Source organism: Chiloscyllium punctatum, chromosome 44 (genome assembly GCF_047496795.1).
Source record: "Chiloscyllium punctatum isolate Juve2018m chromosome 44, sChiPun1.3, whole genome shotgun sequence".
Taxonomy (NCBI): Eukaryota; Metazoa; Chordata; class Chondrichthyes; order Orectolobiformes; family Hemiscylliidae; genus Chiloscyllium; species Chiloscyllium punctatum.
Window position 1 is genome coordinate 38,509,233 of NC_092782.1, and position 24,654 is coordinate 38,533,886.

Sequence of the window (24,654 nt, forward strand, 5' to 3'; positions counted from 1 at the left end):
ATCACTCAACTCAAATGCAGGTAGAAAAGGGCAAAATCAGTGACCTTGCCAGCAATCACGACATCCATGAAAGAACGAAGGATGGCCTGAATTTCTAACTTAGAACATAAAACCATAAGATATAGGAACACGAGTAAGTCAATCAGCTCACTGAGTTCACTTCAGTTAGATCATAGCTGATTAGATAAACTCAAGAGTGTGGTGCTGGGAAAGCACAGCAGATCAGGCAGCATCCAAGGAGCAGGTGAGTTGACTTTTTGGACAAAAGCCCTTTATCAGACGTTTGCCGAAATATCGATTCTCCTGCTCCTCAGATGCTGCCTGACCTGCTGTGCTTTTCTAGCACCACACTCTTGACTCTAATCTCTAGCGTCTACAGTACTCACTTCCACCACCTGATCAGATAAACTTCCTGCCTTATCCCCATAGCCCTTGATTCCTTTAATTTGTCTATCTCAGCCTTGGCTACACTGAAAGACCCATCCTCAACAGTACTATGCAGTAAAGAATTTAACAGATTTGCCACCCTCTGATAGAAGCATTTCTCCTCCTCTCTGTTTTAAATGGTTGGCACCTTATTCTAGAGATTATGTGCTCTGGTCCAAAACATTCCTGTAAGGGAAACAACTTCTCCACATCTACTTTGTCAAGCCCCCTAAGAACTTTATATGTTTCAATAAGATCTCCTGTCATTCTTCTAAACTCCAATGGGTACAGGCTCAACCTATTCAATCTGTCCTCGTAAGAAAATCTTTCTGTTCCCTGGATCAATCTAATGAGCTTTTGCTAAATTGCTTCTAATGCTGATACATTTTAGATAAAACTGTTCTCAGTATTGCAAGTCTGAACCTACATTTGTGCTGGTGAATGTGTGCAGGTTTAAAGTTAGGCCAAATTCACTTACCAATCTAAAGTAGCTGCATTTCTACAGCACTACAACCCTCCAGGGACTTTGTCAAGCCATTTTTTTTTGAGTTTGAACTATGACATTGACACTGCAATGCGATTTTAGTATTGTACAGTAAGAAACAAGTAGGGTCGGATGATATAAAATTAGTGTGGATAGAGTTGAGAAACTGCAAAGATAAAAAAAAACCATAGTGTGAGTTATGAACAGGCCTCCAAACAATAGTCATGATTTGGGGCACAAGATACACCGGGAGATAGAAAAGATGTGTAAGAAAGACAAGGTTACACTAATCATAGGGGATTTCAATGTGCAGGTGGACTGCGAAAATCAGGTTGGTAGTGGATTGTAAGGAAAGGAATTTGTGGAATGTCTACGAGATTCCTTTTTAAAGCAACTTGTGGTGGAGCCCATGAGGCAATAGGCAATTCTATATTTAGTATATATGTGGAAATCAGACAATTAGGAAGCCTACAAAGACCAATGAGAAAATAAATAAGGCAGGAGAAGATTAAATATAAGGGTAAGCTAGCTAGTAATCTTAGGAAAGATTGCAAGAGTTTCTTTAGATATATATGGGGCAAAAGAAAGGCAAAAGTGGACGTTGAATTGCTGGAAAATGACGCTAGAGAAATAGTAGTAAGGAATAAAGAAATGGCTAAGGAACTGAGTAAGTACTTTGTGGAATCTTCATGGTGGAAGTAATATGACAATAGACAATAGGTGCAGGAGTAGGCCATTCAGCCCTTCGAGCCTGCACCACCATTCAATATGATCATGGCTGATCATTCCTAATCAGTATCCTCTTCCTGCCTTATCTCCATAACCCTTGATTCCACTATCTTTGAGAGCTCTATCCAACTCTTTCTTAAATGAATCCAGAGACTGGGCCTCCACTGCCCTCTGGGGCAGAGCATTCCACACAGCCACCACTCTCTAGGTGAAGAAGTTTCTCCTCATCTCCTGTCCTAAATGGTCTACCCCGTATTTTTAAGCTGTGTCCTCTGGTTCGGCACTCACCCATCAGCGGAAACATGTTTCCTGCTGCCAGAGTGTCCAATCCTTTCATAATCTTATATGTCTCAATCAGATCCCCTCTCAGTCTTCTAAACTCAAGGGTATACAAGCCCAGTTGCTTCAGTCTTTCAATGTAAGGTAATCCTGCCATTCCAGGAATTGACCTCGTGAACCTACGCTGCACTCCCTGAATAGCCAGAATGTCTTTCCTCAAATTTGGAGACCAGAACTGCACACAGTACTCCAGGTGTGGTCTCACCAGGGCCCTGTACAGCTGCAAGAGCACCTCTTTGCTTCTATACTCAATTCCTCTTGTTATGAAGGCCAGCATGCTATTAGCCTTCTTCACTACCTGCTGTACCTGCATGCTTGCCTTCATTGACTGGTGTACAAGAACACCCAGATCTCTCTGTCCTGCCCCTTTACCTAAATTGATTCGAATGAGGTAGTAATCTGCCTTCCTGTTCTTGCCACCAAAGTGGATAACCATACATTTATCCACATTAAACTGCATCTGCCATGCATCTGCCCACTCACCTAACTTGTCCAGGTCACCCTGTAATCTCTTAACATCCTCATCACATTTCACCCAGCCACCCAGCTTTGTATCATCAGCAAATTTGCTAATGTTATTGCTGATACCATCTTCTATATCATTAACATATATTGTAAAAAGCTGCAGTCCCAGCACGGATCCCTGCGGTACCCCACTGGTCACTGCCTGCCATTCCGAAATGGAGCCGTTTATCCCTACCCTTTGTTTCCTATCAGCCAACCAATTTTCAAGCCAATCGAGTACTTTGCCCCCAATACCAAGCACCCTAACTTTACTCACTAACCTCCTATTTGGGACTTTATCAAAAGCTTTCTGAAAGTCCAGGTACACTACATCTACTGGATCTCCCTCGTCCATCTTCAGAGTTACATCCTCAAAAAATTCAAGAAGATTAGTCAAACATGATTTCCCCTTCATAAATCCATGCTGACTCTGTCCTATCCTGTTACTACTATCCAGATGTGCCGTAATTTCATCCTTTAAAAAAGACTCCAGCATCTTTCCCACCACTGAGGTCAGACTAACTGGTCTATAATTTCCTGCTTTCTCTCACCCACCTTTCTTGAAAAGTGGTATAATATTAGCCACCCTCCAATGCTCAGGAACCGACCCCGAATCTATCGAACTCTGGAAAATAATCACCAATGCATCCACGATTTCCCGAGCCATCTCCTTCAGTACCCTGGGATGTAGACCATCAGGCCCCGGAGACTTATCAACCTTCAGACCTAACAGTCTCTCCAACACCAATTCCTGGCAAATATAAATTCCCATAAGTTCAGGTCCTTCAGCCACTGTTACCTCAGGGAGATTGTTTGTGTCTTCCCCAGTGAACACAGATCTGAAGTACCCATTTAATTCTTCTGCCATTTCTTTGTTCCCCATAATATATTCCCCTGTTTCTGTCTTCAAGGGCCCAATTTTAGTCCTAACCATTTTTTTGCCTTGCACATACCCAAAAAAGCTTTTACTATCCTCCTTTATATTATTGGCCAGTTTATCTTTGTACCTCATTTTTCCTCTGCGTATTTCCTTCTTAGTAATCCTCTGTTGCTCTTTAAAATTCTTTAATATCCCAAAAATTCAAGAGAATCAGGGAACAGAGGTAAGTATGGTGGCCATCACCAAGGAAAAGGTATTAGAAAAACTGAAAGGTCTGAAGGTGGATAAATCACCTGGACCAGATGAACTATACCCTGGAGTTCTGAAGGAGATAGCTAAAGAGATAATGGAAGCATTAGTGGTGATCTTTCAGGAATCACTGGAATCAGAAGGGTCCCAGAGGACTGGCAAATCACTAATGTAACCCCCGTTTAAACAGGGAGTAAGGCAAAAGACAGGAAATTACCGGCTGATTATTCTGACCTCAAGTAAGATATTGGAGTCCATTGTGAAGGATGAGATTTCCAAATACTTGGAAATGCATCATAAAATAGGGTAAAGTCTGTATAGTTTCACCAAGGGGAGGTCATGCCTGACAGGTCTGTTAGAATTCTTTGAGGAGGTAATGAGCAGGTTAGACCAAGGAGAGCCAATGGATGTTATCTACCTGGACTTAAAGAAGGCTTTTCACAAGGTGCTGGATAGAAGTCTGCTAAACAAGATAAGGGTCTATGAATTTGGAGGCAAGGTCCCAGCATATATAGAAGATGCAGAAAGCAGAGAGTGGGATAAAAGGGTAATTTTAGTTGCCATCCAGGTTGATAGTGCTGTTAAGAAGACATATGGTGTGTTAGATTTTATTGGTGGAGGGATTGAGTTCCGGAGCCATGATGTCATGCTACAACCGTACAAAACGGCCTCACTTGGAGTATTGTGTACAGTTCTGGTCGCCCTATTACAGGAAGGATGTGGAAGCATTGGAAACGGTGCAGAGGAAATTTACCAGGATGTTGCCTGGTCTGGATTGCCAGGTCTTATGAGGAAAGGCTGAGGGACTTGAATCTGTTCTCATTGGAGAGAAGAAGGCTAAAAGGGGATTTAATAGCAACATACAAGATGATCAGAGGATTAGATAGGGTGGACAGTGAGAGTCTTTTTCCTAGGATGATGACGTCTGCTTGTACGAGGGAGCATAGCTGCAAATTGAGCGCTGATAGATTTAAGACAGATGTCAGAGGCAGGTTCTTTACTCAGAGAGTGGTAAGGGTGTGGAATGCCCTGCCTGCCAATGTAGTTAACTCAGCCATTGGATAAGCATATGAATGAAGGTGGGATAGTATAGGGTGATAGGCTTAGATTAGTTCACAGATTGGTGCAATATCGACGGCCAAAGGGTTTGTTCTGTGCTGTATTGTTCTATGTTTTATGTTCTCAGGATGGCAGCCTAGTGGTGTTCCACAAGGGTCGGTGTTGGGACCACAACTTTCCCCTTTGTACATTGATGACCTAGATGTAGGAACTGAGGGCATTCTGGCTACATTTGCAGATGATTCAAAGGTTGTATTGAGGAGGCAGGGAGGCTGCAGAAGGTTAGCAGAGTGGGCAAGGAAGTGGCAGATGGAATACAAGTGGGAAAGTGTGAGGTCGTGCACGTTGATAGGAAGAATAGAGGCATGGACTATTTTCTAAATAAGGAGAAAATTCAGAAATCTGAAGTGGAAAGTTGGGAGACTTGGGAGTTTTTGTCTAGGACTCTCTTAAGGTAAACTTGCAGGTTGAGTCGGTAGTTAGGAAGGCAAATACAATGTTGGCATTTATTTCCAGACATTAGAATATAAAAGCAGGGATGCACTTCTGAGACTTTATGATGCTCTGGTGAGACCACATTTAGAATATTGTGTGCAAGTTTGGGCCCCATACCTCAGGATGTACTGGCCCTGGAGCGTGTTCAGAGGAGGTTCACGAGAGTAATCCCAGGAATGAAAGGTTTAACATATGAGAAACGTTTGAGGACTCTGAGTCTATACTTGATGGAGTTTAGAAGGATGAGGGGGGATCTAATTGAAACTTACAGAATACTGAACGGCCTGGACAGAATAGATGTTGGGAAGATGTTTCCATTGGTAGGACAGAGTAGGACCCAAGGGCACAGCTAAGAGTAAAGGGAAGTCCTTTTTGAACGGAAATAAGGAGAAACGTCTTCAGCCAGAGAGTGCTGAACCATGGAATTCTTTGCCACAGAAGGCTGTGGATGCCAGGTCATTGAATATATTTAAGACAGAGATAGATAGGTTTTTGATTGTAAAGTGGAGAAAGCAGGAGAATGGGGTTGAGAAACTTATCATCTATGATTGAATGGCAGAGCACACTCGAAGGGCCAAATTGCCTAATTTCTGCTCCTGTGTCTTATGGTCTCTCCAATGGACTTCAGTGTTATACCTGCCAATTTATTCAGTAAAAATATATCTTGTCAGCCAGGTAAAATATCAACACATTCAGAAAATATCTTTTTAAAATGAAGCACCAGACAAATTTTAGTATCTTCCATGTAATATATGGTTAGTACCAATAGTTACTAATTAACTAAAATGCAGCAAACCAAGTTTTCATACCACAACTCTAATACAAAACAGTTTTGCCTTACTGCTTCTCACCTGCTTTCAAAACCCTCAAAAAAAACTATTTTTTTGCTGTCTCATTTTACATTCATGTTGCATCTTACCCTTGGTGTATTTTCTTTCATAAAGTATTTTGAAATGTTTATTCTATGTCAGTACCGCCATCAAAATATGTATGATTATTAGCACTGTCACTTATTAAAGGCTGTTTTTCATTTTGGTAAATTAATCAAACTTATCTTTCTCTTCTTAGGCTTGATATTTATATTTTCTCCATTTATGTAATGCAGCTGACCTCCTCATGCCTACATTACATAATACTAAAGTTAATTTTACTCACTGTGTGATGTTTGTGCAGTAAAGCATCTTCAGAACCCGTAGTCTTTTGCAGCCTTTCTTAAGGAATTTGAATATCGAGTCAGTAAGATTGACACAACCTGAGATATCCAAGAAGTAGATGTAATGGCACACCCCAGCCAAGTACTGGATACTTAAATCAGTAATCTGTTGCATCAGTAAAAAGAAAACAAAAGGTAAAATTGGATTTTACAAACACACAATTTTGGCAATCACTATAATTTTCTACGGCTAATATTTCAAGTACGAAACGGAAGCTGCACTGGCTGATGAAAAGTTAAACCAAGGCTTCTGTACTCACATATAAAAGCAAAAGATCCAAGGGCACCAGACAAAGAAAAGCAATGAGTTCTGATGTCTTAGTCAACATCAAGAAAACAGAATATTTGATCATTCATCACTACTGTGTGTGAAAATTGACTGCTCTTTTCCCTGCACTGTGAATGTGACTATGTTTCTATAGTTTGTGAAGGTGCTACATATAAGATTTTTTATAGTTGAACTCTGACCTTAGACACAACAAAAGGACCAGACAGGTAATGAGATGATCCCGTAACTGCATCTCACTTGCAAACTGTTTTTCCCCCTTGGAAATGGAGAGAGTGACGACTCTTCTGTGGACTCTTCTAGCCAGACTGAGTTCTGAAGAAGAGTCAATGAACCTGAAACATTAACTATGCTTTCTCTCCACAGATGCTGCCAGACCTGTTGAGTTTTCTGCAATGGTTTCAGAATACCTTGCAGCTATTCCGAAGGGGGCGGATAAACAGCTTGATCTAATGACAGGAAGACCATTGACATGAGATCCTGCAAACAGATTTTAGGGAGTGATGTAGTAAATTTGAAAGCAGAACTTCAAAGGTAATAAACTCCGGATTACTCTCAGTGCCACGCAAGAATATAAGGAATAGGGCAGATGAATGTGTGGCTAGAGAAATGGTGCAAGAGGAGAGGGCTTTAAATTCCTGAGGCATTGGGACCATTTGTATGGGAGATGGGAGTTGTGCAAGTTGCTGGGTTACATCCAAATAGGAATGGGGCTAACATCTTTTTGGGGATGTTTGTTAATGCTGTTGGGATGGATTTAAACTAAATTGGCAGAGGGATGGGATCCTGACAAATAACACAGAGGACAGAGAAACAGAGATGGAATTAGAATTTAAAATGTGAGCAAGTCTGTAAATTAGAGGAACCCTAGGTGGATTAGAAAGAAATTAATTTAGCGAGGCTAAGTATATTTAAGGGAGCATGACAAATATGATAGATGAGCTGAGGACATAGATAAGCAAAAGGGGATATGGGATCATAGCTATAACTAAGATTTACCTGAAAGATGCGTTCGGTTGGCAGCTCAACGTTCCCAATTGGTGCAATGTTGACCAACGCACTAATAATAGCAGTGAGGAGAAATAATATCTTGAAAGTATCATCAAATGAGGCCAAATGGGCAGAAATTTTAAAAAATCACAAATGGAGCAAGCACACTGTAGGTGTATACTATAGCCCCCAAACTGTCAGGGAGAAACAGAGGATCAAATATAGAATCAAATTTCATAAACTGCAAGCATAATAAGGCAGTAATAATAGGGAATTTTAACTAACCTAACATGAATTGAGAAAGGTTTAGAATGCAATGTAGAGCGAAAAGAAATACTGAGGAGGAAAGGCATAACTGCAAGAGGATATCAATGGAAAGGTCAGCTGGACAGAACAGTGGTAAGGAATAACAATGGTAGGACCTTAAATTGCATCCAGAAGAACACTTTCAATCAGTATGTAGAAAGCCCAAAAGGGGAAAGAGCAATTCTAGATCTAATATTGGAAATGAGCCCAGATAGGTGAAAGGTGTATCAGTGGAATAGCATTTTGGGGATGGTGACCATAACTCAATCATATTTAAAATAGTTATGCAAAAAGATATCAACAAATCGTTAATAAATTAGGGAAAAGGCTAATTTTACTAAGATACAGTTTGGCCCAAGTGGACTGGGAGCGGTTGCTCACAGGTAAGAATGATTCAGAGCAGTGGGAGGCAAAGAGAAAATAGCGACATTGTAGGCCAAGTATGTTCCTATAAAAATGAATGGTGGGACAAACACTGAAGAACCTTGAATGTCAAGGGACATAAAGGTTAGGATTAAGAAGAGAAGCTTATGGCAGATATTCCAAGGTTTTAATGTGGCAGTCTCTACGGGAGTACTTAAAAAGGGAATAGGAAAGCCAACGGTGTACATGAGAAAGCATTGGCAGGTAGAATAAAGGAAAATCCAATGGTTTATTTTTAAGAACAAGACAGTAACTAGAGAAAAAGAGCTTATTAGGAATCATGGGGATAAATTGTGTATGGACCTTGGACAAGGGCAAAGTTATCACTGAATACATTGCATTGGTCTTCACAATGGAGAAGTATGACACAGCTATAGACATCAAGATGAAAGACTGCAAAATATTAGAAGGACTTAACATAGAAAGGAGAAACTAGCTGGTTGAGCAATCTTAAAAATGGATAAATCTGCAGACCCAGATCAGATGTATCCCAGGTTGAGGCAGGCAAGGGAGAAGATATCAGAATCCTGGGAGTAATTTTGAAATCCTCACTTGCCACAGACTGAGGGACTCCTGGCATCCCATTATCAAAAAGGAGAAAAGGATAGATCAGGAATTACAGGTCATTCAATCTCATCTGGGGGTTTATAAAAAGAATTCTGAGGAATAGAATATAACTACCTACACAGATTAATCAGGGATGGTCAGCAATAGGTTTGTTGAGGGAAGATAATGTTTGACAAATTTGATTAAGTATTTTGAAGAGGTAACCAACAGTTGAGCATAATGCATTTAACGTATCCTACTAGGACTTTAACAAGGCTTTTGATAAGGTTCCTCATGGCAGAATGGTCATAAAAGCTCAGGGGATCCAAGGCATAGTAGCGCGTTATTCAAAAATTGGTTGTAAAGCAGTATTTCTATAACTGAAGTCTGTTTCCAGTGGAATTTGGGGCTTGGTGCTGGGACCCTTTCTGCTTTTTCTGTACATCAATATTTTGGATTTAAATCAAGAAATTCACGGATGAAATGAAAATTGGGAGGATGGTAAATAGTGAGGAGGAAAGGCATAACTGCAAGAGGGTAACAATGGAATGGTCAACTGGACAAAGCAGTGGCAATGAATAACAATGGTAGGACCTTAGAGAGTACTGAAGATCAGAGAGATGTTTGTGTGCATATCCACAGATCAATGAAGAACAGGTAGGTAAGGTGGTTAAGAAAGCAGAATGAGAAACTTGCATTTATTAGCTGAGGTATGGAGTAAGAAGGTTGTGCTGGAGCTGTACAAAATGCTGATAAGGCCACATCTGGAGTATCTTGTGCAGTTCTGGTCTCCTCATCAGAAGAAGAATGTGATTGCACTAGAGAGATTTACCACTATGCGTCCTGGAATGGAAAGTCTGAGCGATAAGGGAAAACTAGGCATGCTGTGGTTGTTTTCCTTGGAGCAAGAAATATGAAAGGGGACCTGATAGAAGTGTATAATATTATGAGGATCATGGATAGGAAGGCACGTTTTCATTAGTAGAGGGGTAAATAAACAGGAGTGCATACTTAAGCTAAAAGGTAGAAAGCTAAGAGGAGAGCTGAAGAGAGTTTATTTTTACTTAGAGGGTGGTGGCAGTCTGGAACTCAATGCCTGAAAGGGTGGTTGAGTCAGAAACTCTTATAACATATCAGCAGTATTTAGGTATTCACTTGTGTTGCCATATTCTCCAGGGCTATGGGCCAAAGGCTGGAAATTAGGATTAGTGTTCTTAGACATTTGTTGACTGCCACAGACATGATGGGCCAAGTGGCCTCTTACTCTAATGTCAATGTCTGTGAGTCTAACCCAACAGGGGAACTCAGAGAAAAATTACAGTTTAGAGATTGAACATTGATGCTTTTCCCAGCTGAAACATTAAGAGCAGAGAGCCTGCAGACGATTGTGACTTCAACTTGAACTGAAGGATACTGATGACAATAAGCAGCCTCTCTTGAAGTAATGAGTACAAGAATAGTGAAGGTCCTTTCACAACTCACCAGTACCAACCCTCCCCTCCCATTTGCCCCATACACAAATATGTCATAAAATGCATGAAGAAAAAACCTATAGAATATTTACACACCATATCTAAGATAAAACTGATACTGCAGTTGTGTGCTTTTGTTTTGCATATGGTAAGTTTGGTTTGGCCTCCTAGACTGAAACACCATAAATGTTGTATTTATCAAATTTGCAATTTGGAAATTAAAGCATAACTGTTGTCCAAATTTCAAGGCAACTGGCCATCTCACCAGGGAATATTAGATCCATGAGCACCACAAATCTGGCCTGTGAAGAAGGGTTTATTTGTGACTGCACAAAATGATTTCCTTAGAAACACAAGATATTGTGAAATCTAGTTGGAACTTTCCATGATGACAAAAAGCCCAACCTTCGAAAAGATTTCTTGCTGGATTACCACCAGTCAGAGTCTGGATTGAAAGTAAGATTAACCAATCATCTATGTAGATTGTATACAGTGGTTATACAAAAGTACATTTTAAAGACCGTGGGAGTCTAGGGGAGTCTGTCTAACAATACTCCGTTCTGCTATAGGCTTAATAGTTTGGGCTTGTATTTGTAGAAAAACAAAAGCAACACTTTCCATTTTTGCTCCTTTGCCAAGCTCAAGCAGGAATTATTCTTTGAGCCAAGAGGATGCAGTAATTTATTTTTCAATTACTGTAAATTAAACATAAGGGTAGCCAGGTTACAACTGAAGAAAGGCTGCTTGAATTATTGTGATTGATATCATTCTTTCTATAAATTGGCATCACTTATTTCAGAATTGAATAATTAGTTTGGTCTTAAAAGTGACTAAAGTGTTGTACTTAAGTCAGATGTTGGCCATCTGCTCAAGATGGAGATCAGCCATCTTGTTAGAAGTCTGAAGATTAAATTTGTTGGATTGTCTGTTTGGGTATAGAGGGTGTTGAATCAGGCTAACCATGCAGCCCTCCTGAAAGCACTTGTATAAATCTTGAAGGACTATTAAGGGGCAAAGTAAGGACAAAGGGAAGGATACTGGGTAATTTATAGTAGTAAATTAATCTCCATTAATTTAAGTTTTCTGATATTACCTTTGGACATCCAGTGAGGTTCAGTGAAATCAGCCTTCTGCAACAGAAAGCCAAGGTCTTTGTGCTCAAATCAGAGACTTGGAGGCAATGGGAGATATCCAAATATCCCAGATCGTACATATTATGATAGAATTTCTTGAACACAAAACACCACAATAAAAATATTAATAATCTAAATATTCCAGATAGCCAATCTTATGATAACATTTCTTAAATACAAAATACCACATTGAAAATGGATACTTTCCTGGAAAAATAGATGGTACATCCAGTCAAGGATCAGGTTATTTTGAATCTGATAATGTGTATTGAGGCAGGTTTAATAAATTACACCAGAGTAAAAGATTCTCTAGGATACAGTGACCATAACATGGAAGAATTTAGTATTCAGTTTGGGTCAGAAATAACTGCTAAGCATAACAAATGGCAGTTATAAAGGAATGAGGGCAGAGCTAGTTGGTGTCAACTGTGAAAGGAGTTTAGCAGCAAAGACAGTTGAAGAGCAATGGTAGGCTTTTAAGAAAATAAGTCATGACTCATTGCAAAACATATCCCAGTAAGAGAGTAGTGTTCTAGAAAAAGGATGTCAAACTTGGTTAACAGGGAAGTTAAAGATGGTATTGAATTGAAAGAAAAAGATATTTTCATACAATTTGGCAATTATTAATAGTAAACTAGAGGATTGGGAGAGTTTTAAAAATCAATTTGACATGATCAAGAAAAAATGAAGAAGATAAATGTTGGAGGTAAACTTGCGAGTTATAATCAAGATGGGCAGCAAGAGCTTCTTTAAATATATAAAAAGAAACAGAGACAAAAGTCGACATGGACATTAGAGTACAAGGCTGGGGAAATAATAATGGGGATCATGATATGGCAGAGCAGTTGAATAGGTGGATGTAATTTTGCTTGTTGAGCTGCAAGGTTCGTTTTCAGACGTTTCATCACCATATTAGGTAACATCATTGGTGAGCCTCTGGTGAAGTGCTGGTGTTATGTCCTGCTTTCTATTTACGTGTCTTGGTTTCTTGGTGAGTGATATCATTTTCGGTCTTTTTCTCAGAGGATGGTAGATGGGTTATTCTTTAGAGGGTTGGTATGGATTTATTGGGCTTAATGGCCTGTTTCATAGAAGGTTTCATGGAATCCCTACAGTGTGGAAAAATGGCTAAGGAAACCAATGGAGGTAAAGACATACATGTCACCTGGATCTGATGAGATCCATCTCAGGATATTAAAGAAAGTAACTACAGAGATAGTCAACGCACTGGTGTTAAATTTCCAAAAATTCTCAGATTCTGGAAAACGTCCCAGACGCCAAATTAACACGTTTATAGTCATACAGTGATAGAGATGTAGAGCATGGAAATGCACTCTTCAGTCCATGCTGACCAGATGTCCTAAATTAATCTAGCCTCATTTGCCAGTGTTTGGCCCATATCCCTTCCATGCCTTTTAAATATTGTAATTCTACCGGCCTCCAACATTTCATCTGGTAACTCATTCTATACACGCACCACGATCTGTGTGATAAGATTGCCCCTTCGGTCCCTTTTAAATCTTTCCCTCTCACCTTAAACCTATACCCTCAAGTTTTAGACACCCCCAACATGGGGAAAAGACCTTGACAATTCACCCTATCCATATCCTTTATGTTTTTATAAACCTCTATAAAATCAACAATCTATCCCCGTCAGTCCAGGGAAAATAGCCACAGCCTATTCAGCCTCTCCTTATAGCTCAAACCCTCCAAACCTGGCAACATCCTTGTAAAGCTTTTCTGAACCCTTTCAAGTTTCACAACATTTTCCTATAGTGAGGACACCAGAATTAAAGCAGTATTCCAAAAGTGGCCTAACCAATGTCCTGTACAGCTGCAACATGACTTCCCAACTCTTATACTGAATGCACTGACCAATAAAGACAAGCATGCCAACTGCCTTCTTCACTACCCTGTCTACCTGCAAGTCCACTTTCAAGGAACTATGGATCTGCACTCCAAGGTCTCTTTGTTCAGCAACACTCCCCAGGATGTTATCACTAAGTGTATAAGACCTGCCCTGATTTGGTCTACCAAAATGTAGACATTTATCTAGATTAAATTCCATCTGCCATTCCTCAGTCAATCGGTCCATGTGATCAAGGTCCCATTGTAGTCTGAGGCAACCTTCTTCGTTGTCCATTACACTGCCAATTTTGGTGACATCTATAAATTTACTAACCGTACAACTTATATACACATCCAAATCATTTATATAAATGACAAAAAGCAGTGGACCCAGCACCAATCCTTGCAGCACCACACTCATCACAGACCTCCAGGCTGAAAAGCAACCCTGCTCCACTACCCTCAATATATCTATTTAAAGAAGGGAGGAAAAAAACAGGTAACTATAGACCAGTTAATATCTGTTATTGGGAAAATGCTAGATTGTATTATCTATCTACAGCAGATGAACTACAGCAGTTCAAGAACGCATCTCACCTTCTCAAGGGCAACTAGGAATAGATGTGAATTGCTGGCCCAGCTTGTGATACCCACACCCCACAAGTGAAGAAAGAGTAAGGATTTAAAAGCTGAGCATTTGAAAGTACAAAATAAGATCAAACAGGGTCAGCATGGCTTCATGAAGGGGAAAACATGTCTGACAAATTTAATAGAATTCTTTTAGGAGGTAACATACAGGATAGATAAATGGAATTTCAGAAGGCATTTGATAGGATACCACATGTAAAACTGCTTAATAACTGCCCATGATGTTAGAGGTAGTGTATTAGTCTAGACAGAGGATTGGCTAACTAATAGAAGATAGACATTTGGGATAAGGCGAGTGTAATGACTGGAACCCGGACCAGGTGAAACTCATTGACTATAAGATTCTTGATTCAGGTTGTTAACCTGGGCCAATCAGGGAACCCTGGAACAGATATAAACAGGAGATTAAAATAAGCACTACCGCAGTTAGGTGCTAGTGTGGAGGTAATAAAAAGAAAAAAAAACAGGAGGGCTAGACATCCTGTTCACTTTCAGAGCTGGATCAGTGTCAAGGACTCCGCATGTGCAAATAAAGGATGATTTTATGATGAGATATAACCCTCTGTGGAGTTATTTCAGTAGCAATGAAAGTAGGATTAAAAAAAGGATAAACAAGAGATTAAAACAAGAGTGTCAGACATCCTGACAGTCTGACAGCTGGCTCTGAGGGGAAAAAAAAAGGAAAAAAAATAAACAGGAGATTGGGATTTGAGGTTCCTCGTTTCCCTGAAAACTAGTTGAATGGTAGGGCTTGGGGCCCGGCTTTGCTGCTCCTCTCCTTTGTAAAATTGCTGTTTCTCTGTATACAGCTGTTAATGTTAACTGTTTTGTAAATGGTGAATTGTTTAATAAAACAAAATAAGCAGGAGATTAAGAAAAAAAATAAACAGGAGATATGTTCTGTGGTGCTATGGAGTCTGTGCACCATATATATAGGTTGTGGGCACATGCACTCCCTTTTTGATTTCCTCAAAAACCTCCTTCTCTGTATTTGGTTGCAGTTCAGTCTCATGCTCCTGATCTTCAGACAGCCGGTACGGAAGGGGGAGGGCAGATCTGAAGATCTCCTCGTGGGTCTGCTCCTGGGCCTGGCCAAACTTGCCATAAACAGATCCAGGCAGCGGGCCGTGGAGGGGGTCATTAGGGCCAACTGCCTGCCCCTCTTCTGCTATTACGTTAGTGCCCGGGTATCTCTGGAGAAGGAGCATTCGTGTCCACCAACACCCTAGAGTTGTTCAGGGAGAGGTGGGCACCATAGGGAGTGGAGTGTGTTACTTCCACATCCGATTATATTTTGATTTAATCCCTGTCCTCCCCTTCACTGTTTGATCACACAGCATTGCCCTTTGATGTGAAGGGCACTGCTTGTCACTGGCCACTTGGGTGTTTTCTTCCTGGTGGTGGAAACTGAATAAAGATTCGTACACCATGTGTCATTCACTGTGTCTCACACCTGCACACACACAACATGGGTGCTGGGGAATAAGTAAGCACTACTGCAGTTAGACAGTAGTGTGGGTGTAAGGGGGGAAAAGTAAACAGGAGATTAGGATTTGAGGTTCCTCATTTCCCTGAAAACTGGTTGAATGGTAGGGTTTGGGGCATGGATTTGCTGCTCCTCTCCCTTGTAAAATTGCTGTTTCTCTGTATACAGCTGTTAATGTTAACTGTTTTGTAAACAGTGAATTGTGTAATAAAATAAACAGGAGATTAAAAAAAGATAAACAGGAGATTTGTTCTGTGGTGCTGTGGAGTTCGTGGACCATGTATATATTGGGTGTGGGCACTTGCACTCCCTTTTTGATTTTCTAAAAAACCTTCTTCTCTGTTTTTGGTTACACTTCAATCCCACGCTCCTGATCTTTGGGCACCCGATATGGAGGGGGGAGGGCAGGTCTGAGGACCTCCTTGTGGGTCTGCTCCTGGGCCTGGCCAAACTGGCCATAAACAGGTCCAGGCAGCGGGCCATGGAGGGGGTTGTTAGGGCCGAATGCCTGCCCCTCTTCCGCGGTTATGTCAGAGCTCGGGTGTCTCTGGAGAAGGAGCACACGGTGCCCACCAACACCCTCGAGATTTTCAGGGAAAGGTGGGCACTGCAGGGAGTGGAGTGTACTATTTCCCTCTCCAACTCTATTCTGATTTATTCCCTGCCCTCCCCTACACTTTTTGAATACACAGCATTGCCCTTTGAGAAGGGCACTGCTTGTCACTGGCCACTCTGATGTTTCCTTTCTTCCTAGCAGTGGAATATAAATACAGATTTATACACTTGTTGTTTTTCACTGTGAAAATAAAAGAAAAAAATAAACAGGAGATGGTTTAAAAATAGTTAATAAGCAGGAGAAGGAGCACGTGGTGTCCACCAACACCCTTGAACTTTTCAGGGAGAGGTGGGCACCACAGGGAGTGGAGTGTTTTCCCCTCCAACTCTAATTTAATCCCTGCCCTCCCCTTTACTTTTTGATCACACAGCATTGCTCTTTGATGTGAAGAGCATTGCTTGTCACTGGTCACCCTGGTGTTTCCTTTCTGCCTGGTGGTGGAAATTGAGTAAAGATTTGTACACCTGTTGTCTTTCACTGTGTCTCCTGCACACACACACATACACACACACACAATGTAGGTGCTAGGGAAAACATAAGCACTACTGCAATTAGGCAGTAGTGTGGAGGTAAAAAGAAAGAAAAAAAGAAAATATAACCAGGAGGTTTAGAGTATAAAGGAAAAAAAAGAGTGAAAATGTATATACGTTAACGAGGAGATTAGAATCTCCCTAGAAAAAAAAAGGAGATAGTCAAAAAAACAGGAGAAGGAACACACAGTATCATAGAGTCATAGAGATGTACAGCATGGAAACAGACCCTTTGGTCCAACCCGTCCATGCCAACCAGATATCCCAACCCAATCTAATCCCATCTGCCAGCACCCAACCCATATACCTCCAAACCTCTCCTATTCATATACCCATCCAAATGCCTCTTAAATGTTGCAATTGTACCAGCCTCCACCACTTCCTCTGGCAGCTCATTCCATACACGTACCACCCTCTGTGTGAAAACGTTGCCCCTTAGGTATCTTTTATATCTTTCCCCTCTCACCCTAAACCTATGTCCTCTATTCTGGACTCCCCGACTCCAGGGAAAAGACTTTGCCTATTTACCCTACCATGCCCTTCATAATTTTGTAAACCTCTATATGGTCACCCCTCAGCCTCCGACGCGCCAGGGAAAACAGCCCCAGCCTGTTCAGCCTCTCCTTATAGCTCAAATCCTCCAACCCTGGCAACATCCTTGTAAATCTTTTCTGAACCCTTTCAAGTTTCACAACATCTTTCTGATAAGAAAGAGACCAGAATTGCACGCAATATTCCAACAGTGGCCTAACCAATGTCCTGTACAGCCTCAACATGACATACCATCTCCTGTACTCAATTCTCTGACAAATAAAATAAAGCATACCAAGTGCCTTCTTCACTATCCTATCTAACTGCGACTCCATTTTCAAGGAGCTATGAACATGCACCCCAAGGTCTCTTTGTTCAGCAACACTCCCTAGGACCTTACCATGAAGTGTATAAGTCCTGCTAAGATTTGCTTTCCTAAAATGCAGCACCTCGCATTTATCTGAATTAAACTCCATCTGCCACTTCTCAGCCCATTGGCCCATCTGATCAAGATCCCATTATAATCTGAGGGAACCTTCTTCGCTGTCCAACACACCTCCAATTTTGGTGTCATCTGCAAACTTACTAACGGTATATCTTATGCTCGCATCCAAATCATTTAAGTAAATGACAAAAAGTAGAGGACCCAGCACTGATACTTGTGGCACTCCGCTGGTCACAGGCCTCCATTCTAAAAAAACGCTCCACCACCACCCTCGTTCTTCTACCTTTGAGCCAGTTCTGTATCCAAATGGCTAGTTCTCCCTTTATTCGTGAGATCTAACTTTGTTAATCAGTCTCCCATGGGGAACCTTGTCGGACACCTTACTGAATATAGATCACATCTACCACTCTGTCCTCATCAATCCTCTTTGTTTTTTCTTCAAAAAACTCAATCAAGTTTGTGAGACATGATTTCCCACACACAAAGCCATGTTGATGATCCCTAATCAGTCCTTGCCTTTCCAAATACATGTACATCCAGTCCTTCAGGTACTCCCTCCAACAACTTGCCCACCACCAAGGTCAGGCTCACTGGTCTGTAATTCCCTGGCTTGTCCTTACTACCCTTCTTAAGGAGTGGCACCATGTTAGCCAACCTCCTGTCTTCTGGCACCTCACCTGTGACTATCGATGATACAAATATCTCAGCAAGAGGCCCAGAATCACTTCTCTAGCTTCTCACAGAGTTATAGTGTACACGTGATCAGGTCCTGGGGAATTATTCACCTTTATGAGTTTCAAGATATCCAGCACTTCCCCCTCTGTAATCTGGACATTTTGCAAGATGTCACCATCTATTTCCCTACAGTCTATATCTTCCATATCCTTTTCCACAGTAAATACTGATGCAAAATACTCGTTTAATATCTTCCCCATTTTTTGCGGCTCCACACAAAGGCCGCCTTGCTGATCTTTGAGGGGTCCTATTCTCTCTCTAGTTACCCTTTTGTATTTGTAAAAACCCTTTGGATTCTCCTTAATTCTATTTGCCAAAGCTATTTCATGTCCCCCTTTTGCCCTCCTGATTTCCCTCTTAAGTATTGCCTTTATACTCCAAGGATTCACTCGATCTATCCTGTCCACACCTTACATATGCTTCCTTCTTCTTCTTAACCCAACCCTCAATTTCTTCAGTCATTCAGCATTCCCTATACCTACCAACTTTCGAAAGCTGACTGGGGGCAGATGTTCGCAGGTAAAGGGATTGCTGGAAAATGGGAAGCCTTCAGAAATGAGATAACGAGAATCCAGAAAAAGTATATTCCTGTCAGGGTGAAAGGAAAGGCTGGTAGGTATAGGGAATGCTGGATGACTAAAGAAATTGAGGGTTTGGTTAAGAAAAAGAAGTAAGCATATGTAAGACAGGAGAGATCGAGTGAATCCTTATAAGAGTGTAAAGGAAGTCGGAGTATACTTAAGAGAGGAATCAGGAGGGCAAAAATGGGACATGAGATAGCTTTGACAAATAGGATTAAGGAGAATCCAAAGGGTTTTTACAAATACATTAAGGACAAAAGGGTAACTAGGGAAAGAATAGGGCCCCTCAAAGATCAGCAAGGTGGCCTTTGTGTGGAGTCACAGAAAATGGGGAGATACTAAATGAGTATTTTGCATCAGTGTTTACTGTGGAAATGGATATGGAAGATATAGACTATAGGGAAATAGATGTTGACATCTTGCAAAATGTCCATATTACAGAGGAGGAAGTGCTGGATGTCTTGAAACAGGTAAAGATGGATAAATCTCCAGGACCTGATCAGGTGTACCCTAGAATTCTGTGGAAAGCTAGAGAAGTGATTGCTGGGCCTCTTGCTGAGATATTTGTATCATCGATAGTCACAGGTGAGGTGCCAGAAGACTGGAAGTTGGCTAATGTGGTGCCACTCTTTAAGAAGGGTGGTAAGGACAGGCCAGGGAACTATAGACCAGTGAGCCTGACCTCGGTCGTGGGCAAGTTGTTGGAGGGAATACCTGAGGGACAGGATGTACATGTATTTGGAAAGGCAAGGACTGATTAGGGATAGTCAACATGGCTTTGTGCGTGGGAAATCATGTCTCATAAACTTGATTGAGGTTTTTGAAGAAGTAACAAAGAGGATTAATGAGGTCAGAGTGGTAGATGTGATCTGTATGGACTTCAGTAAGGCATTTGACAAGGTTCTCCATGGGATACTGATTAGCAAGGTTAGATCTCATGGAATAAAGGGAGAACTATCTCCCCATGTCTGTGTGGGTTTCCTCCGGGTGCTCCAGTTTCCTCCCACAGTCCAAAAATGTGCAGGTTAGGTGAATTGGCCATGCTAAATTGCCCATAGTGTTAGGTGAAGGGTTAAATGTAGGGGAATGGGTCTGGGTGGGTTGCTCTTTGGAGGGTCGGTGTGGACTTGTTGGGCCGAAGGGCCTGTTTGTACACTGTAAGTAATCTAATCTAATCTAAACTAGCCATTTGGATACAGAACTGGCTCAAAGGTAGAAGACAGAGGATGGTGGTGAAGGGTTGTTTTTCAGATTGGATGCCTGTGACCAGTGGAGTACCACAAGGATGGAAGGGTCCATTTCCATGCTGTACATCTCTATGCCTGTATGAGTTGGTCAAGGTTTGCACCTTCTCTAGTAGGTACATCAACATACTGAATCAGAAAATTTTCTTGTACACACTTAACAAATTCCTCTATGGCAGCCCAGTCTATGTTTGGGAAGTTAAAATCCCCTACCATTACCACCCTATTATTCTTACAGATAGCTGAGATCTCCTTACAAGTTTGTGCCCATATCCACCAGGTCCTTAGGAAGTTCATTCCACATATGAACCACTCTCCGTGTAAAAAAAACCTGCCTTGTGTCTTTTTTCAATCCCTCTCCTCTCACCTTAATAATGTGTCCCCTAGTCTTGAAATCTCCATCCTAGGGAATAGACAATTACCATTAACCCGGTCTATATTCCTCAAGATTTTATGAACTTCTATAAGGCCAGCTCTCACGAGAAAAGAGTCACAGTCCCAGAGAACTGGGAACAGAAAACATCCCAGAGAAAGGAGTCACAGTCTATCCAGCTTTTCTTTAAAATTCAAACTTTCCATTATCATCCTTGTAAATCTCTTCTGAACATTCTCCAGCTTAATGATATGCTTCCTATAAACTAAGTGACCAAAAGTGGACACAGTACTCCAGATGAGACTTCACCAATGTCCTGCACAACCTCAACATGTGGAGGAACTGAGGGATCTGGGTGTGCAGAGTACATGCAAAAAGTATAACAACTACTTGCAGATACCAACACCTACCAAAAGAGGGAGTTTGACCCCACCCCACTGCTCACGAATAGGATAAACAACACACTGAGGAATCTACAAAAAAACGGACAGATAACCAGGTCTGACCTACAAAGAATGAAACCTGAAAGCAACAACACCCCCAGATTCTATGGACTACCCAAAGTGCACAAACCAGACATCCCACTCAGACCCATAGTATCACTACCAGGGACACCATCACACAAACTGGCCAAAGAACTACAGCAGAAACTGAAACACCTGATCAGCGGATCCAGACAATCTATACAGTCAACACAGGAATTCTTGGACATCATCAGAAATACACACATAGACAAGGAAGAAACTATGGTCTCATTCGATGTAACGGCACTGTTCACCTCCATCGACAAAACACTAGCCAAAGAAACAATAGCCAACCTGCAGGACAGACATAACAGACAACAGGACGTTGAACCTATCAACAAAGACGGCATACTTAAACTACTGGACTTGTGCCTCACAACACACTTCACATTCAATAACCAAATATACGAACAAATCAACGGAACACCCGTGGGCTCACCGATCTCTGGACTCATAGCAGAAGCAGTAATGCAAAGGTTAGAACAAACAGTCTTAGCACAGCTTCAACCCAAACTCTGGGTCAGATACGTGGATGACACCTTTGTAATAATTAAAAACACAGAAATAGCGAACACACACCAGATCATCAACACCACACTCACAGGAATCCGATTCACTAGAGAGGAAGAAAAGGACAACCAACTCCCATTCCTAGACGTGATGGTACAGAGAACACCGAACGGAGAATTCACCACAAAGGTTTACAGGAAAGCCACACACACAGACCAAGTCCTAAACTATGAAAGCAACCACCCCAACACACACAAACGAAGTTGCATCAGGACACTATTCAAAAGGGCCACAACACACCAGAACTACAAAAAGAGGAAGAGGAACACCTATACAAAGTATTCGCCAAAAACGGATACCCTCGCAATTTCATCAACAGATGCCTAAGGGAGAGACAATGGAACGAGGACATGCCGCAACCCAAAGGACTAGCCACACTACCATACATCAGGAGCATTTCTGAACTGACAACCAGACTACTGCGACCACTAGGACTCATAACAGCACACAAACCAACAGCCACGCTCAGACAACAACTCACCAGAACAAAGGACCCGATACCCAACATGAACAAAACTAATGTAGTGTACAAAATCCCATGCAAGGACTGCAGAAAACACTACATCGGACAAACAGGAAGACAGTTAACGATCCGCATACACGAACACCAACTAGCCACGAAACGACACGACCAGCTATCCTTAGTAGCCACACACACAGACGACAAGCAACATGAATTCGACTGGGACAACACTACCATTATAGGGCAAGCCAAACAGAGAACAGCCAGGGAATTCCTAGAGGCATGGCACTCATCCACAGACTCTTTCAACAAACACATCGACCTGGACCCAATATACCGGCCACTACAGTGGACAGCTCGAACTGACAACCGGAAGCGGCAGAGACAGGCCACTATAAATACCGGAGAAAACAGCACAGAAGCGCTTCACAGGAGGCTCCCAAGCACTGAGGATATCACCTAGACAGGGGACGAAACGTTTGCAAGACAAATTCCCAGCTCGGCGAACAGAACCACAACAACGAGCACCCGAGCTACAAATCTTCTACCAAACTTTGAACAATATCTAATGCTTTACCCTCACAAGTCAACACTTCCTCAAACATTTAAATTAAATTTGAGAGAAAACTTCCCACACACAACTATGCTGACTATCACTAATAAGTCCTTTCCTTTCCAAATGTGAGTAAATCCTATTGCTAAGAATCTTCCCCAATAATTTCCTACTGCCGATGTAAGGCTCACCAGCTTATAATTTCCTGAGTCATCCCTGTTGCCCTTAAACAAAGGAACAATGTTGGCTATTCTCCAGTTATCTGGGATAAAAACTGGCTTAAAAGGATATCAATGTCCTAGAAATCTCCTCCCTTGCCTCCCTAAATATCATGGGATAGATCCCATCTAGCCCTGGGAACTTACCAACCTTTGTTTTTTAATACATCCAACAACCCCATCTTAATATCAACATACCCAAGAATATCAGCATACCACTCCATAATCTTAGCATCATTTATGTCCTTCTCCTTGCTGAATACTGATATGGAATATTCATTAAGGACTTAACCTACTTTTTGTAGTTACACTCATAAATTCCCTCCTTTGTTCTTGAGTGGACCTATTGTTTCCCTGGCCCTGCTCCTAAAATACGTATAAACAGGAACAATTTCCGCACAGGCTATGATTACTATGAAGGGCTCTCCTCCTCTATCTCTTCTCTTTGCTCAGATGTGGTGACACTCAAGTTAAATCACCACCACTCGTCTCTTGCTCACTCTATAATAAAAGATGACCCGATGGTCCTCTGGAACTATGGTGACTTTACCTTTTAGATGCTAGACAGACCTTGGGAAGTCACTAGCTGCAGGATTCTCAGTCTTTGATCTGCTCTGTTAGCCGTGGTATACTCACATTGCTAGTCCAGTTCAGTTTCTGGTCAGTGGTAACCCTCAAAATGTTAATAATGGGAGTTTCAGTGATGGTAGACTCCTCGGTAATGATGCTGAACATTGACCTTCAATAGAGGTTCGTAGTTCCTTGAACGTGGACAAGGTAGTGAAGGTGTTTGGTATACTTGCCTTTTTTGATCAGTGCATTGACTATAGGAGTTAGGGTGTCATGTTCCATCTGTACAGGTCACTTTTGGAATACCGTGTTCAATTCTGCTTTCCCTGCTGTAGGAAAGGTCATTAAACTTGAAAGACTTGTAAGGATGTTGTTGGGATTGGAGGGTTTGAGATCTAGGAGTGGGTGAATAGACTGGGGCTATTTACCCAGGAGTGGAGGCTGAGGGGTGACCTTATAGTGGTTTATAAAATCATGAGGGGCATGGATAAGGTAAATAGACAGGATGGAGGGAGTCCAAAACTAGACAGCATAGGAAAGGGACCCAAGGGGCAACTTTTTCTCACACAGGGTGGTGCATGTATGGAATGAGCTGCCAGAGGAGGTGGTGGAATTGAGTACAATTTCAACATTTAAAAGACATTCATGGGTATATGAAAGGGAAAGACTTAGAGTGATATGGGCCAAGTGCTGTCAAATAGGACTGGATTAATTTTGAATATCTGGTCGGCATGGACAAGTTGGACCAAAGAGTCTATTTCCGTTCTGTACAACTCTGATTATCTGACTAAATGAACAACTTTATAGCACAATTTTCCTTACCATTATGCATTATGTACATCATACTTTGGGGGACCAAAAACAGTAGAAAGAATGCTGAAGATTTAAAATTACATTTATCCAATTTTTGCAAAGTTTTGTCACATGATAATGATGATTTAACGGTTTCATCCACAAAGTTTCAATTCAGATCCTAACCACTTCACCAAACTTTTGCTCAACTATTTCAGTGTGGTTAAATATAAGTTGTGGAAAATACCATTGTCTATTTATATATGCTGTAAAATACCATTCCTTGATGATTTATATGGAAAAGTTTGTTTTTCGTTGAATCGGAACTGTGGATGTTTTCCAAATTACTTACAGCTGACTGCATCAATCCTTACAGTTTTCTGTTTTTATGAA

At 41.4% G+C, this 24,654-nt stretch overlaps 2 protein-coding genes across 3 annotated transcripts in view; one reads left to right on the forward strand and one right to left on the reverse strand.

The window, feature by feature from the left end:
* Positions 1-12,805, forward strand: part of fam185a (family with sequence similarity 185 member A) — a 122,615-nt gene extending 109,810 nt beyond the window's left edge. The window contains exon 8 of the mRNA XM_072562664.1: positions 7,031-12,805. Within this exon, the coding sequence (XP_072418765.1) occupies positions 7,031-7,140 (110 nt within the window). The 3' untranslated portion in view covers positions 7,141-12,805. The remainder of the gene's footprint in view (positions 1-7,030) is intronic.
* Positions 1-24,654, reverse strand: part of LOC140466890 (F-box and leucine-rich repeat protein 13-like) — a 110,594-nt gene that overhangs the window by 20,136 nt on the left and 65,804 nt on the right. The window contains exons 8-9 of one of the 2 annotated variants that reach the window (XM_072562666.1): positions 11,495-11,629; positions 6,321-6,484 (exon numbers count right to left, since the gene is read on the reverse strand). In XM_072562666.1, the coding sequence (XP_072418767.1) occupies positions 6,321-6,484; positions 11,495-11,629 (299 nt within the window). The remainder of the gene's footprint in view (positions 1-6,320; positions 6,485-11,494; positions 11,630-24,654) is intronic. The other variant, XM_072562667.1, reaches the window with a different exon arrangement.